The sequence below is a fragment of the Coturnix japonica genome, unplaced genomic scaffold, assembly GCF_054131305.1.
Source record: "Coturnix japonica strain WE unplaced genomic scaffold, WE-NBRP24 Scf063, whole genome shotgun sequence".
NCBI classification, from domain to species: Eukaryota; Metazoa; Chordata; class Aves; order Galliformes; family Phasianidae; genus Coturnix; species Coturnix japonica.
Window position 1 is genome coordinate 398,958 of NW_028188966.1, and position 15,546 is coordinate 414,503.

At 61.7% G+C, this 15,546-nt stretch overlaps 1 protein-coding gene, 1 long non-coding RNA gene and 1 other non-coding gene across 3 annotated transcripts in view; all 3 read left to right on the forward strand.

The window, feature by feature from the left end:
- The window catches only part of LOC107307478 (vesicular glutamate transporter 1-like), a 33,259-nt gene extending 26,086 nt beyond the window's left edge, over nt 1-7,173 (forward strand). Inside the window, exons 11-12 of the mRNA XM_085533810.1 lie at nt 1,536-1,663; nt 6,841-7,173. Coding sequence (XP_085389936.1) covers nt 1,536-1,663; nt 6,841-7,152 — 440 coding nt within the window. The 3' untranslated portion in view covers nt 7,153-7,173. The remainder of the gene's footprint in view (nt 1-1,535; nt 1,664-6,840) is intronic.
- A 6,114-nt stretch (nt 7,174-13,287) lies between these two features.
- Nucleotides 13,288-15,313, forward strand: LOC146751693 (uncharacterized). The gene is made up of 3 exons (XR_014941258.1): nt 13,288-13,330; nt 14,851-14,923; nt 15,226-15,313. It is a non-coding gene; the product is annotated as an uncharacterized LOC146751693 (long non-coding RNA).
- LOC146751694 (small nucleolar RNA Z195/SNORD33/SNORD32 family) lies at nt 15,019-15,098 on the forward strand. The gene has a single exon (XR_014941267.1). It is a non-coding gene; the product is annotated as a small nucleolar RNA Z195/SNORD33/SNORD32 family (small nucleolar RNA).
- Nucleotides 15,314-15,546: the final 233 nt, after the last annotated feature.

The following is a 15,546-nucleotide window of genomic DNA, read 5'->3' on the forward strand; positions in this document are numbered from 1 at the left end:
CAAGGAGTGGGCGTGGCTTATCGAGGAGGGGGCGTGGCTTAGCTATAAACGGACGGGGCTTAGTGGAGAGGGGGCGTGGCTAAGCGATAGGGGGCGTGGCCAAACGAGGGGTGTGGCTTGGCGATATGGGCGTGGCTAATCGAGGGGGCGGGGCTTAGCTACAAATGGGCGGAGCTTAGCGATGGGGTGGGGCTAGCTGAGGAGGGGGTGGGGCTTAGTGATGAGGGGGGCGTGGCTTAGAGAGGAGGGGGCGGGGCTAAGGGTGGAGGGGGAGGGGCTAAAGGGCCCCATAACCTGCCCTTAGTTTTGTTCCTATTATGGGACCCCTCCCCTTTATTATGGGACACCCCCCATATGACCCCATAGGACACCCCCCCAGCCCCATAAGACCCCATAAGATCCCATGAGACCCCATAGGACCAGTCCCCAGCCCCATAAGACCCCATAAGACCCCATAGGACCCCAACCAGCCCCATAAGACCCCATAGGACCAGCCCCCAGCCCCATAAGAACCCATAAGACCCCAACCAGCCCCACAGGACCCCATAAGACCCCATAGGACCCCATAAGAACCTATAGGACCCCATAAGACCCCATAGGACCAGCCCCCAGCCCCATAAGACCCCATGAGACCCCATAAGACCCCATAGGACTCTAACCCCCCATAAGACCCCATGAGACCCATAGGACCCCCCCCTCCAGCCCCATAAGACCCCATGAGACCCTATAAGGCCCCATAAGCCCCCATGAGACCCCATGAAACCCCATAGGACCCCCCCCCAGCCCCATAGGACCCCATAAGACCCCATAGCCCCCCCCCCACCTCATAGGACCCCATAGGACCCCCCACACACCCCATAGGACCCATAGGACCCCCCCCAGCCCCATAAGACCCCATAAGACCCCATAAAACCCCATAAGACCCATAAGCCCCCATAGGACACCCCCAGCCACATAAGACTCCATAGGACCCCATAGGACACCATAAGAACCTATAGGACCCCATAGGACCCCATAAGAACCTATAGGACCCCAACCAGCCCCATAAGACCCCATAAGATCCCATAGGACTCCATAGGATCCCCCCCCAGCCCCATAAGACCCCATAAGAACCCATGAGACACCATAAGACCCCGTAGGACCCCATAGGATCCCCCCCAGCCCCATAAGACCCCATAAGATCCCATAAGAACCCATAAGACCCCATGAGACCCCCCCCCAGCCCCATAGGACCCCCCATAAGACCCCATGAGACCCCATGAGACCCCATAAGACCCCATGAGACCCCATAGGACCCCATAAGAACCTATAGGACCCCAACCAGCCCCATAAGACCCCATAGGACCCCCATAGCTGCCCCGTAAGACCCCATAGGACTCCATAGGATCCCCCCCCAGCCCCATAAGACCCCATAAGACCCTATAAGACCCCATAAGACCCTATAAGACCCCATAGGACCCTATAAGACCCCATAAGACCCCATAAGACCCCATAGGACCCCATAATCCCCTAACCCCCCCCATTTTCCCCTATAGGATTCAACGTGAACCACCTGGACATCGCCCCCCGTTACGCCAGCGTCCTTATGGGGTTGTCCAATGGGGTGGGCACCCTGTCGGGGATGGTCTGCCCCCTCATCGTGGGGGCCCTCACCAAGCATAAGGTGGGGGGGTCCTATGGGGTCTTATGGGGTCCTATGGGGTCTTATGGGGTCCTATGGGGTCCTATAGGGTGGGGGGGGGGGCCTATGGGTCCTATGGGGTGGGGTTGGGGTCCTATGTGGTCCTATGGGGTTGGGGGGGTCCTATGGGGTGGGGTGGGTGGGGGGCCTATGGGTCCTATGGGGTCTTATGGGGTCCTATGGGGCTGGGGGGGTCCTATGGGTCCTATGGGTCCTATGGGGTCCTATGGGGTCTTATGGGGTCCTATGGGGTCTTATGGGGCTGGGGGGGTCCTATGGGGTGGGGTTGGGGTCCTATGGGTCCTATGGGGTGGGGTGGGGGGGTCCTATGGTGTCCTATGGGGTCTTATGGGGCTGGGGGGGTCCTATGGGGTCCTATGGGTCCTATGGGGTGGGGTTGGGCTCCTATGGGGTCTTATAGGTCCTATGGGGTGGGGTGGGGGGGTCCTATGGGTCCTATGGGGTCCTATGGGGTCTTATGGGGCTGGGGGGGTTCCTATGGGTCCTATGGGGTCCAATGGGGTGGGCACCCTGTCGGGGATGGTCTGCCCCCTCATCGTGGGGGCCCTCACCAAGCATAAGGTATGGGGGGGTCCTATGGGGTCTTATGGGGTCCTATGGGGTCCTATAGGGTCTTATGGGGTCCTATGAGGTCTTATGGGACACCTATGGGGACTTATGGGGCTGGGGGGTCCCATGGGGTCTTATGGGGCTGGGGGGGGTCCTATGGGGTCTTATGGGGCTGGGGGGGGTCCTATGGGGTCTTATGGGGTCCTATGGGGTCTTATGGGGCTGGGGGGGTCCTATGGGGTGGGGGTGGTCCTATGGGGTCTTATGGGGCTGGGGGGGTCCTATGGGGTGGGGTTGGGGTCCTATGGGTCCTATGGGGTGGGGTCTTATGGGGTCCTATGGGGTCTTATGGGGTCTTATGGGGCTGGGGGGGGTCCTATGGGGTCCTATGGGTGTGTGGGGGGTCCTATGGGGTCTTATGGGGCTGGGGGGGTCCTATGGGGTGGGGGTGGTCCTATGGGTTCTATGGGGCTGGGGGGGGAGGGTCCTATGGGTCCTATGGGGTGTGGGGTGGGGTGGGGGTCCTATGGGTTCTATGGGGTCCTATGGGGTGGGGGGGGTCCTATGGGGTCTTATGGGGTCCTATGGGGTGGGCACCCTGTCGGGGATGGTCTGCCCCCTCATCGTGGGGGCCCTCACCAAGCATAAGGTGGGGGGGGGGCCTATGGGGTCCTATGGGGTCTTATGGGGTCCTATAGGGTGGGGGGGGCCTATGGGTCCTATGGGGTGGGGTTGGGGTCCTATGGGGTCCTATGGGGTCTTATGGGGTCCCATGGGGTGGGGTTGGGGTCCTATGGGGTGGGGTGGGGGAGTCCTATGTGTCCTATGGGGTGGGGTTGGGGTCCTATGGGGTCCTATGGGGTCTTATGGGATCCTATGGGGTCTTATGGGGCTGGGGGGGTCCTATGGGGTGGGGTTGGGGTCCTATGGGTCCTATGGGGTGGGGTGGGGTGGTCCTATGGGGTCTTATGGGGTCTTATGGGGCTGGGGGGGGTCCTATGGTGTCCTATGGGGTCTTATGGGGTCCTATGGGGTCTTATGGGGCTGGGGGAGTCCTATGGGGTGGGTGGGGGTCCTATGGGTCCTATGGGTCCTATGGGGTGGGGGTCCTATGGGTTCTATGGGGTGTGGGGGGGGGGGGCTATGGGTCTTATGGGGTCTTATGGGGCTGGGGTGGGGGTCTTATGGGGTCTTATGGGGTCCTATGGGGTCCTATAGGGTGGGGGGGGGCCTATGGGTCCTATGGGTCCTATGGGGTGGGGTTGGGGTCCTATGGGTCCTATGGGGTCTTATGGGGTTCTATGGGGTGTGTGTGGGGTCCTATGGGGTTGGGGGGGTCCTATGGGGTGGGGTGGGGGAGTCCTATGGGTCCTATGGGGTGGGGTTGTGGTCCTATGGGGTGGGGGTCCTATGGGTCCTATGGGTCCTATGGGGTGGGGGGGGTCCTATGGGGTCTTATGGGGTCCTATGGGGTGGGCACCCTGTCGGGGATGGTCTGCCCCCTCATCGTGGGGGCCCTCACCAAGCATAAGGTGGGGGGGTCCTATGGGGTGGGGGGGGAGGCTATGGGGTGGGGGTCCTATGGGGTCCTATGGGGTCTTATGGGGTCTTATGGGGCTGGGGTGGGGGTCTTATGGGGTCCTATGGGTCCTATGGGGTGGGGTGGGGGGTCCTATGGGGCTGGGGGGGGTCTTATGGGGCTGGGGGGGTCCTATGGGTCTTATGGGGCTGGGGGGGGGGGTCTTATGGGGTCCTATGGGGAGTTATGGGGTCTTATGGGGTCTTATGGGGTCTTATGGGGCTGGGGGGGTCCTATGGGGTGGGGGTGGTCCTATGGGTTCTATGGGGCTGGGGGGGGAGGGTCCTATGGGGTGTGGGGTGGGGGGGGGGGCCTATGGGTCCTATGGGGTGGGGTTGGGGTCCTATGGGTCCTATGGGGTCTTATGGGGTCCTATGGGGTCCTATGGGGTGGGCACCCTGTCGGGGATGGTCTGCCCCCTCATCGTGGGGGCCCTCACCAAGCATAAGGTGGGGGGGGGGGCTATGGGGTGGGTGGGGGTCCTATGGGGTCCTATGGGGTCTTATGGGGTCTTATGGGGCTGGGGTGGGGGTCTTATGGGGTCCTATGGGTCCTATGGGGTGGGGTGGGGGGTCCTATGGGGCTGGGGGGGGTCTTATGGGGCTGGGGGGGTCCTATGGGTTCTTATGGGGTCCTATGGGGTCCTATGGGATCTTATGGAGTCCTATGGTGTCTTATGGGGTCCTATGGGGTCTTATGGGGTCCTATGGTGTCCTATGGGATCTTATGGGGCTGTGGGGGTCTTATGGGGTCCTATGGAGTCCTATGGGGCTGGGGGGGTCCTATGGGGTCGTAGGGTGCTGTGGGGGTCCTATGGGGTCTTATGGGGTCCTATGGGGTCCTATGGGTTCTCATGGTGTCCTATGGGGTCTTAGGGTGTCTTATGGGGTCCTATGGAGTCCTATGGGGTCTTATGGGGTCTCATGGGGCTGGGGGGGTCCTATGGGGTCTTATGGGTTCTTATGGGGTCCTATGGAGTCCTATGGGGTCTTATGGAGTCTTATATGGCGGGGGGGGTCCTATGGGGTCCTATCGTGTCTCATGGGGTCCTATAGGGTCTTATGGTGTCTTATGGGGTCTTATGGGATCCTATGGGGTCCTATGGGATCTTATGGGGCTGGGGGGGTCCTATGGAGTCCTATGGGGTCCTATGGGGTCTTATGGAGTCCTATGGTGTTTTATGGTGCTGTGGGGGTCCTATGGGGTCTTATGGTGTCTCATGGGGTCTTATGGGGTTGGGGATTCCTATGGGGTCTTAGGGTGTCTTATGGAGTCTTATGGGGTCCAAATGGGTCCTATGGGGTCTCATGGGTCCTATGGAGTCCTATGGGGTCCTATGGGGTCTCATTGGGTTTTATGGGATCCCATGGGGTCCTATGGGGTCCTATGGGGTCTCATTGGGTTTTATGGGATCCTATGGTGTCTTATGGGGTCCTATGGAATCCTATGGGTTCTTATGGGGTCTCATTGTGTTTTATGGGTCCCAGACCCGCGAGGAGTGGCAGTGGGTTTTCCTTATCGCCTCCCTGGTCCATTACGGCGGCGTCATCTTTTATGGGATCTTATGGGGCTGGGGGGGTCCTATGGGTTCTTATGGGTTCTTATGGGGTCCTATGGGGTCCCATGGGGTCTTATGGGGCTGGGGGGATCCTATGGGGGTCCTATGGGGTCTTATGGTTTCTCATGGAGTCTTATGGGGTCCTATGGGGTCCTATGGGTTCTTATGGGGCTGTGGGGGTCCTATGGGGTCCTATGGAGTCTTATGGGGCTGGGAGGGTCTTATAGGGTCTTATGGGTTCTCATGGGATCCTATGGGGTCTTATGGTGTCCTATGGAGTCCTATGGGTTCTTATGGGGTCTTATGGGGTCCTATAGGGTCCTATGGAGTCCTATGGGGCTGGGGGGGTCCTATGGGGTCCTATCGTGTCTCATGGAATCCTATAGGGTCTTATGGTGTCTTATGGGGTCTTATGGGATCCTATGGGGTCCTATGGATCTTATGGGGCTGGGGGGGTCTTATAGGGTCTTATGGGGTCCTATGGGTTCTTATGGGGTCTTATGGTGTTTTATGGGGTCTTATGGGGTCCTATGGAGTCTTATGGGGTCCTATGGGGCACCTATGGGGCACCTATGGTGTCTTATGGGATCCTATGGGTCCTATGGGGTCCTATGGGGTCTCATTGGGTTTTATGGGGTCCTATGGTGTCTTATGGGGTCCTATGGAATCCTATGGGGTCCCATGGGTTCCTATGGTGTCCCCCACCCCCCAGACCCGCGAGGAGTGGCAGTGGGTTTTCCTTATCGCCTCCCTGGTCCATTATGGGGTCCTATGGGGTCCTATGGGGTCCTATGGGGTCTTATGGGGCTGGGGGGGTCCTATGGGGTCTCATTGGGTTTTATGGGGTCCTATGGGGTCTTATGGGGTCCTATGGGGTCCTATGGTGTCCTATGGTGTCCTATGGGTTCTTTTGGGGTTGTGGGGGTCCTATGGTGTCCTATGGGGTCCTATGGTGTCCTATGGGGTCCTATGGTGTCTTATGGGGTCCTATGGGGTCTTATGGGGCTGGGGGGGTCCTATGGGGTCTCATGGGTCCTATGGTGTCTCATGGAGTCTTATGGGGTCTTATGGGGCTGGGGGGGTCCTATGGAGTCCTGTGGTGTCTCACGGGGTCTTATGGTGTCTTATGGGGTCTTATGGGGTTGTGGGGGTCCTATGGGGTCCTATGGAATCTTATGGGGTCCTATGGGTTCTTATGAGATCTTATGGGGCTAAGGGGTCCTATGGGGTCTTATGGGTTCTTATGGGGCTGGGGGGGTCCCATGGGGTCTTATGGGGTCCTATGGTGTCTTATGGGGTCCTATAGGGTCCTATGGAATCTTATGGGGTCTTATGGGATCCTATGGGTTCTTATGGGGCTGGGGGGGTCTTATAGGGTCTTATGGGTTCTCATGGGGTCCTATGGGGTCTCATTGGGTTTTATGGGTTCTTATGGTGTCCCCCCCCCCCCAGACCCGCGAGGAGTGGCAGTGGGTTTTCCTTATCGCCTCCCTGGTCCATTACGGCGGCGTCATCTTTTATGGGATCTTCGCGTCGGGGGAACCTCAGAGTTGGGCGGAGCCACCGAGGGAGGAGGCGGAACCGCTGGCACCGGGGGGGGGGGACGAGGAGGAGGATGAAGATGAAGATGATGATGATATTAATGGGGGGGGGGCGATAAAGGGGAAAGGGGAAGGGGCTGCTCCGGGTGGACCCCCCCCCCCAAACCCTACAATGGGTTATGGGGCCATAGGGAGCAGCCCTGCTATGATGGGGGATACCTGAAATGGGGGGGGGTATTGGACCCCATTAAACCCCCCCCAATGTTAACCCCCCCCCCCATTAAACCCCCCCCCAATTAAGCCCCCCCCAAATGAGGACCCCCCCCATTAAGACCCCCCCACCCATTAAACCCCCACCCCAATTAAGCCCCCCCCAAATGAGGACCCCCCCCCATTAAACCCCCCATTAAGCCCCCCCCCAATTAAGCCCCCCCCAGATGAGGACCCCCCCCATTAAACCCCCCAATTAAACTCCCCCCCCCCCATTAAACCCCCTCCCCCAAATGAGGACCCCCCCCCATTAAACCCCCCCATTAAGCCCCCCCCCCAAATGAGGACCCCCCCCCAATTAAGCCCCCCCAATATTAACCCCCCCCCAATTAAGCCCCCCCAGATGAGGACCCCCCCCATTAAACCCCTCTATTAAACTCCCCCCACCCCCATTAAACCCCCTCCCCTAATTAAAGCCCCCCCCCCAAATGAGGACCCCCCCCATTAAACCCCCCCATTAACCCCCACCCCAATTAAGCCCCTCCCCATTAAGCCCCCCCATTAAACCCCACCCATTAACCCCCCCCCAAATGAGGACCCCCCCCTATAAACCCCCCTATTAAACCCCCCACCCCCCATTAAACCCCCCCCCAATGAGGACCCCTCCCATTAAACCCCCCCATTAACCCCCCGCCCATTAAACCTCCCCATTAATCCCCCCCCTCCCTATTAAACCCCCTATTAAACCCCCCACCCCCCATTAAACCCCCCCATTGACCCTCCCCCAATTAGAGCCCCCCCCCAATTAACCCCCCCACCCCCCATTAAACCCCTTAAGCCCCCCCCAAATGAGGACCCCCCCCATTAAACCCCCCCCACTCCCTATTAAACCCCCCCCCTAATTAAGCCCCCCCCTAATAAAAGTCCCCCCACCCACCCATTAACCTGCCCCATTAAGCCCCCCCCCATTAACCCCCCCCCAATTAAGCCCTCCCCAATGAGGACCCCCCTCCCTATAAACCCCCCTATTAAACCCCCCCTATTAAACTCCCCACCCCCCATTTAACCCCCCCCTCAAATGAGGACCCCCCCATTAAACCCCCCCCAATTAAGCCCCCCCCATTAACCCCCCCATTGAGCCCCCCCCCACCCATTAACCCCCTCAAATGAGGACCCCCCCCCATAAACCCCCCTATTAAACCCCCCACTCCCCATTAAACCCCATCATTAAGCCCCCCCCCAATTAAACCCCCCCTCCCCACCCAATTAAGCCCCCCCCAATTAAAATCCTCCCCCCATTAAAGCCCCCACCCCCCATTAACCCCCCCAATTAAATCCCTCCCATTAAACCCCCCCCCCAATTAAGCCCCCCCCCATTAACCCCCCCCCTCACACCCATTAAATCCCCCCCCCACAATGAGGACCCCCCCCTTATCGGAACCCCCCCCCCCAATTAAAGCTCCCCCCCCTCATTTGCCCCCCCCCCCAATTAAAGCCACCCCCAATTAAAGCCTTTATTAATTAATCGCCCCCCCCCCCAATTAATTGGTAATGGGGGGGGGGGGGGTCCTAAGAGGACAATGGGGGGGGTCCTGGGGGGGGGGCATAAGGTTGGTAATGGGGGGTCAATGAGGGGGGGGGTCCTAAGAGGGTCCTCGGGGGGGTCCTAAGAGGGCAATGGGGGGGGTCCTGGGGGGGGGGCATAAGGTTGGTAATGGGGGGGTCAATGGGGGGGGTCCTAAGAGGGTCCTGGGGGGCAATGGGGGTGTCCTATGAGACTGGGGGCGGGGGTCCTGGGGGGGGCATAGGGTTGGTAATGGGGGGTCAATGGGGGGGGGTCCTAAGAGGGTCCTGGGGGGCAATGGGGGTGTCCTATGAGACTGGGGGGGGGGGTCCTGGGGGGGGGCATAAGGTTGGTTATGGGGGGGGTCAATGGGGGGGGGGGGTCCTAAGAGGGTCCTCGGGGGGGTCCTAAGAGGGCAATGGGGGGGTCCTGGGGGGGGGGCATAGGTTGGTAATGGGGGGGGCAATGGGGGGGGTCCTAAGAGGGTCCTGGGGGGGGTCCTGGGGGGTCATAAGGTTGGTAATGGGGGGGTCAATGGGGGGGGGGGGGCGTCCTAAGAGACCCTGGGGGGTCCTGGGGGGCAATTGGGGGGTCCTAAGAGGTTGGGGGGGGGTCCTTGGAGGGGCATAAGGTTGGTAATGGGGGGGGGTCCTAAGAGGGTCCTTGGGGGCAATGTGGGGGTCCTAAGAGACTTGGGGGGGGGGTCCTGGGGGGCATAAGGGTGATAAAGGGGGGGGTCCTAAGAGACTGGGGGGGTGCTGGGGGGGGGCATAAGGTTGGTAATGGGGGGTCAATGAGGGGGGGGTCCTAAGAGGGTCTTGGGGGGGTCCTGGGGGGCAATGGGGGGGTCCTAAGAGGCTGGGGGGGTCCTGGGGGGGGGTCCTGGGGGGGGGGCATAAGGTTGGTAATGGGGGGACAATGGGGGGGGGGTCCTAAGAGGGTCCTGGGGGGGGTCATATGAGGCTGGGGGGGGTCCTGGGGGGGGCATAAGGTTGGTAATGGGGGGGTCAATGGGGGGTGGTCCTAAGAGGGTCCTGGGGGCAATGGGGGGGTCCTATGAGACTTGGGGGGGGGTCCTGGGGTGCATAAGGTTGGTAATGGGGGGGGCAATGGGGGGGGTCCTAAGAAGGTCCTGGGGGGGGGTCCTGGGGGGCAATGGGGGGGGTCTATTAGGCTGGGGGGGGTCCTGGGGGGTCCTGGGGGGCACAGGGTTGGTAATGGGGGTGTCCTGGGGGGGGTCCTAAGAGGGTCCTGGGGGGGGGGTCCTGGGGGGCAATGGGGGGGTCCTAAGAGGCTGGGGGGTCCTGGGGGGGGGGCATAAGGTTGGTAATGGGGAGGGGGCAATGGTAGGGGGTTCTAAGAGGGTCCTGGGGGGGTCTATGAGGCTGGGGGGGGTCCTGGGGTGCATAAGGTTGGTAATGGGGGGGGGCAATGGGGGGGGTCCTAAGAAGGTCCTGGGGGGGGGTCCTGGGGGGCAATGGGGGGGGTCTATTAGGCTGGGGGGGTCCTGGGGGGTCCTGGGGGCACAGGGTTGGTAATGGGGGTGTCCTGGGGGGGGGGTCCTAAGAGGGTCCTGGGGGGGGGGGTCCTGGGGGGCAATGGGGGGGTCCTAAGAGGCTGGGGGGGTCCTGGGGGGGGGGGCAAAAGGTTGGTAATGGGGAGGGGGCAATGGTAGGGGGTTCTAAGAGGGTCCTGGGGGGTCTATGAGGCTGGGGGGGGTCCTGGGGGGGGCATAGGGTTGGTAATGGGGGGGGTCCTAAGAGGGTCCTGGGGGGGGGTCCTGGGGGGCAATGGGGGGGTCTATTAGGCTGGGGGGTCCTGGGTGGGGGGGTCCTGGGGGGACAATGGGGGGGTCCTAAGAGGCTGGGGGGGGTCCTGGGGGGGGGCATAAGGTTGGTAATGGGGGTCAATGGGGGGGGGGTCCTAAGAGGGTCCTGGGGGGGTCCTAAGAGGCTGGGGGGGGTCCTGGGGGGGGGGGCATAAGGTTGGTAACGGGGGGGGGGGTCCTAAGAGGGTCCTGGGGGGGCACTGGGGGGCAATGGGAGGGTCTTAAGAGGCTGGGGGGGGGGTCCTGGGGGGCATAAGGGTGGTAATGGGGGGGCAATGGGCGGGGGGGGTCCTAAGAGGGTCCTGGGGGGAAATGGGGGGGTCCTAAGAGGCTGGGGGGTCCTGGGGGGGGTCCTCGGGGGGGGCATAGGGTTGGTAATGGGGGGGTAATGGGGGGGTAATGGGGGAGGGGGGGGGGGGGGGGTCCTAAGAGGGCCTTGGGTGGGGGGTCCTGGGGGGGCATAAGGTTGGTAATGGGGGGGTCCTAAGAGACCCTGGGGGGGCCTATGAGACTGGGGGGGGTCTTGGGGGGTCCTAAGACGCTGGGGGGGTCCTGGGGGGCATAAGGTTGGTAATGGGGGGGGCAATGGGCGGGGTCCTAAGAAGGTCCTGGGGGGGGGTCCTGGGGGGCAATGGGGGGCCCTAAGAGGCTGGGGGGGGTCCTGGGGGGGGCATAAGGTTGGTAATGGGGGGGGGCAATGGTAGGGGGTCCTAAGAGGGTCCTGGGGGGGTCTATGAGGCTGGGGGGGGTCCTGGGGGGGCATAGGGTTGGTAATGGGGGTGTCCTAAGAGACCCTGGGGGGGCCTATGAGACTGGGGGGGGTCTTGGGGGGTCTAAGACGTTGGGGGGGTCCTGGGGGGCATAAGGTTGGTAATGGGGGGGGGCAATGGTGGGGGGGTCCTAAGAGGGTCCTGGGGGGTGTCTATGAGGCTGGGGGGGTCCTGGGGGGCAATTGGGGGGTCCTAAGAGGTTGGGGGGGGTCCTTGGAGGGGGCATAAGGGTGGTAATGGGGGGGTCCTAAGAGGGTCCTTGGGGGCAATGGGGGGGTACTAAGAGACTTGGGGGGGGGGGGGTCCTGGGGGGCATAAGGGTGATAATGGGGGGGGTCCTAAGAGACTGGGGGGGTGCTGGGGGGGGGCATAAGGTTGGTAATGGGGGGTCAATGAGGGGGGGGTCCTAAGAGGTCTTGGGGGGTCCTGGGGGGCAATGGGGGGGTTCTAAGAGGCTGGGGGGGTCCTGGGGGGGGTCCTGGGGGGGCATAAGGTTGGTAATGGGGGGTCAATGGGGGGGGGTCCTAAGAGGGTCCTGGGGGGGGTCTATGAGGCTGGGGGGGGTCCTGGGGGGGGCATAGGGTTGGTAATGGGGGGGTCCTAAGAGACCCTGGGGGGGCCTATGAGACTGGGGGGGTCTTGGGGGGGTCCTAAGACGTTGGGGGGTCCTGGGGGGCATAAGGGTGGTAATGGGGGGGTCAATGGGGGGGGGGGGTCCTAAGAGGGTCCTGGGGGGGCACTGGGGGGGTCCTAAGAGACTTGGGGGGGGGTCCTGGGGGGCATAAGGTTGGTAATGGGGGGGGGCAATGGGGGGGGTCCTAAGAAGGTCCTGGGGGGGGGGGTCCTGGGGGGCAATGGGGGGGGTCTATTAGGCTGGGGGGGGTCCTGGGGGGGGGGTCCTGGGGGGACAATGGGGGGGGTCCTAAGAGGCTGGGGGGGGGTCTTGGGGGGCATAGGGTTGGTAATTGGGGGTCAATGGGGGGGGGTCCTAAGAGGGTCCTGGGGGGGGTCTATGAGGCTGGGGGGGGTCCTGGGGGGGGCATAGGGTTGGTAATGGGGGGGTCCTAAGAGACCCTGGGGGTCTATGAGACTGGGGGGGGTCCTGGGGGGCAATGGGGGGGCCCTAAGAGGCTGGGGGGGGGGCATAAGGTTGGTAATGGGGGGGGTCCTAAGAGGGTCCTGGGGGGGGTCCTGGGGGGCAATGGGGGGGTCTATTAGGCTGGGGGGGTCCTGGGGGGGGTGGTCCTGGGGGGACAATGGGGGGGGTCCTAAGAGGCTGGGTGGGGGTCTTGGGGGGGCATAGGGTTGGTAATGGGGGTTCAATGGGGGGGGGGCCTAAGAGGGTCCTGGGGGGGGGTCTATGAGGCTGGGGATGGTCCTGGGGGGGGCATAGGGTTGGTAATGGGGGGTCCTAAGAGACCCTGGGGGGGTCTATGAGACTGGGGGGGGGGTCCTGGGGGGCAATGGGGGGGCCCTAAGAGGCTGGGGGTGTCCTGGGGGGGGTCCTGGGGGGGGGCATAAGGTTGGTAATGGGGGGGGGGCAATGGTAGGGGGTCCTAAGAGGGTCCTGGGGGGGGTCCTGGGGGGGGCATAAGGGTGGTAATGGGGGGGGCAATGGGGGGGGGGTCCTAATACGTTGGGGGGGTCCTGGGGGCATAAGGTTGGTAAGGGGGGGGGCAATGGTGGGGGGGGTCCTAAGAGGGTCCTGGGGGGAAATGGGGGGGTCCTATGAGACTGGGGGGGTTCCTATGAGACTGGGGGGTGCTCCTGGTGGGGGCAATTGGGGAGACTTGGGGGTCTTGGGGGATCTATGGGGTCTATGGAGTCTATGGAGGGGGGGGGGATCCTTCCAATATGGCGGCGCCCATGTAGCGTCGCGGCCTACTTCCGGTCTTCATCCTCCCCCTTCCCCCTGAGGCTACTTACGTCACTTCCGCCCTGCGCTGACGGAACGGAAGAGGGCGACCCCGCAGCGCGCAGTGGGCGGGGCCTCTTTGGCGTGAGGGAGCCGAGCATGGCGGAACCGCGGGTGCGGGCGGGGAACGGGCCCAAAGGGTTCGGGGGGGTTCGGAGGGTTCGGGATGGAACCGGAACGGACCGGGGGGGGTTTAAAGTGGGGGGGGGGAACGGGGATGGAGCCGGGGGGGGGGATGGAGGGTGGGAGTCGGGGGGAACCGGGGCGGCCACGTGGGGGGGGGCGGTGCGGCCTAGTGAGGCCTAGTGAAGCCTAATGGGGCCTAGTGAGGCCTAGTGAAGCCTAATGGGGCCTGCTGAGGCCCTAGTGAGGCCTAATGGGGCCTAGTGGGGTCTAGTGGGGTCTAATGGGGTCTGGGGCGGCTTAATGGGGTCTAATAGGGTCTAATGGTGTCTGTGGGGGGCGGCCTAATGGGGTCTAGTTGGGTCTAATGGGGTCTGGGGCTGCTTAATGGGGACTGGGGGGCGGCCTAATGGGGTCTAATAGGGTCTAATGGGGTCTGGGGCGGCTTAATGGGTCTAATAGGGTCTAATGGTGTCTGTGGGGGGCGGCCTAATGGGTCTAGTAGGGTCTAATGGGGTCTGGGGCGGCATAAGGGGTGTAATGGGATCTAATGGGGTCTAACAGGGTCTAATGGGGTCTAGGGCTGCTTAATGGGGTCTAGGGAGGTCTAATAGGGTCTAATGGGGTCTGGGTTAGGGGGCGGCCTAATGGGGTCTGGGGTGGCCTAGTGAGGCCTAGTGGGGTCTAATGGGGTCTGGGGTGGCATAACGGGGTCCAATAGGGTCTAATGGGGTATGGGGGGGGCGGCCTAATTGGGTCTAATGGGATCTAATAGGGTCTAATGGGGTCTGGGGCGGCTTAATGGGGTCTAATAGGGTCTAATGGGGTATGGGGGGGCGGCCTAATGGGGTCTAATGGGATCTAATGGGGTCTGGGGCGGCATAAGGGGGTGTAATGGGGTCTGGGGCTGCTTTATGGGGTCTAATGGGGTTGAATGGGGTCTGGGGGGGACGAATGGGGTCTGGTGCAGCCTAACAGGGTCTAATGGAGTCTGGGGCGGCATAACGGGATGTAATGGGATCTAACGGGGTCTAATGGGGTCTAATGGGGTCTGGGGCTGCTTAATGGGGTCTGGGTGGGCGGCCTAATGGGGTCTAGTAGGGTCTAATGGGGTCTGGGACGGCCTAACAGGGTCTAATAGGGTCTAATGGGGTCTGGAGCTGCTTAATGGGATCTGGGGGGGCGGACTAATGGGGTCTAACAGGGTCTGGGGTGGCCTAATGGGGCTTAATGGGTCTAATAGGGTCTGGGGCTGCTTAATGGGGTCTGGGGGGGCGGACTAATGGGGTCTAGGGCAGCTTGATGGGGTCTGGGGCAGTCTAATGGGGCCTGGGGCAGCCTAACAGGGTCTAATGGGGTCTAACGGGGTCTGGGGTGGCCTAATGGGGCTATGGGGTATTAATGGGGTCTTGGGGGGTCTATGGGGTATTAATGGGGTCTATGGGGTATTAATGGGGTCTTTGGGGGGGGGTCTGTGGGGTATTAATCCATTTCTTTTGCCCCCCCCCCAGGTGTTGGTGATCGATGGGAGGGGGCATCTCCTGGGTCGCCTGGCGGCCATTGTGGCCAAGCAAGTGCTGCTGGGTGAGTGCAGACCCCCCCCCTTAATTAAATTAACAACCCCATTAATTAACTAACGACCCCCCCCCCCAATTAACTAATGACCCCCCCCTAATTAAAAGCGCAGTGATGACCCCCATTAAGGCTCCTGAGCTTGGCGGCCATGACGGTTGCCACATGCACTACCAGCTGAGCGCTTCCCCCCCCCCCCCCATCCCCTATTATTTGGGGTGGGGGTCTCTCTCTTAATTCTGGGGGGGGTCTGGGTGTTGTGACCCCCTCCCCTAATTAAAATTGGGACTCCCCCCCCCCCCATTTGGTTCCAGGGCGACGTGTGGTGGTGGTGAGATGCGAAGGGATCAACATTTCCGGCAACTTCTATAGGAATAAATGTGAGGGGGGGCTTGAAGCTGACATTTTTAGGGTTGGGAGGGGACCTTGAAACCAACCTGGTTGGGGGTGCCTGGAAACTGACATCTTTGGGGTTGGGGGGGCTGGAAACTGACATGTTTAGGGTTTTGGGGGCCCTTGAAACTGACATCTTTGGGGTTTGGGGGGGCTGGAAACTGACATGTTTAGGGTTGGGGGGGGGGACTTTGAAACCAACCTGGTTGGGGGGTGCCTGGAAACTGATTTTTTGGGGGTTG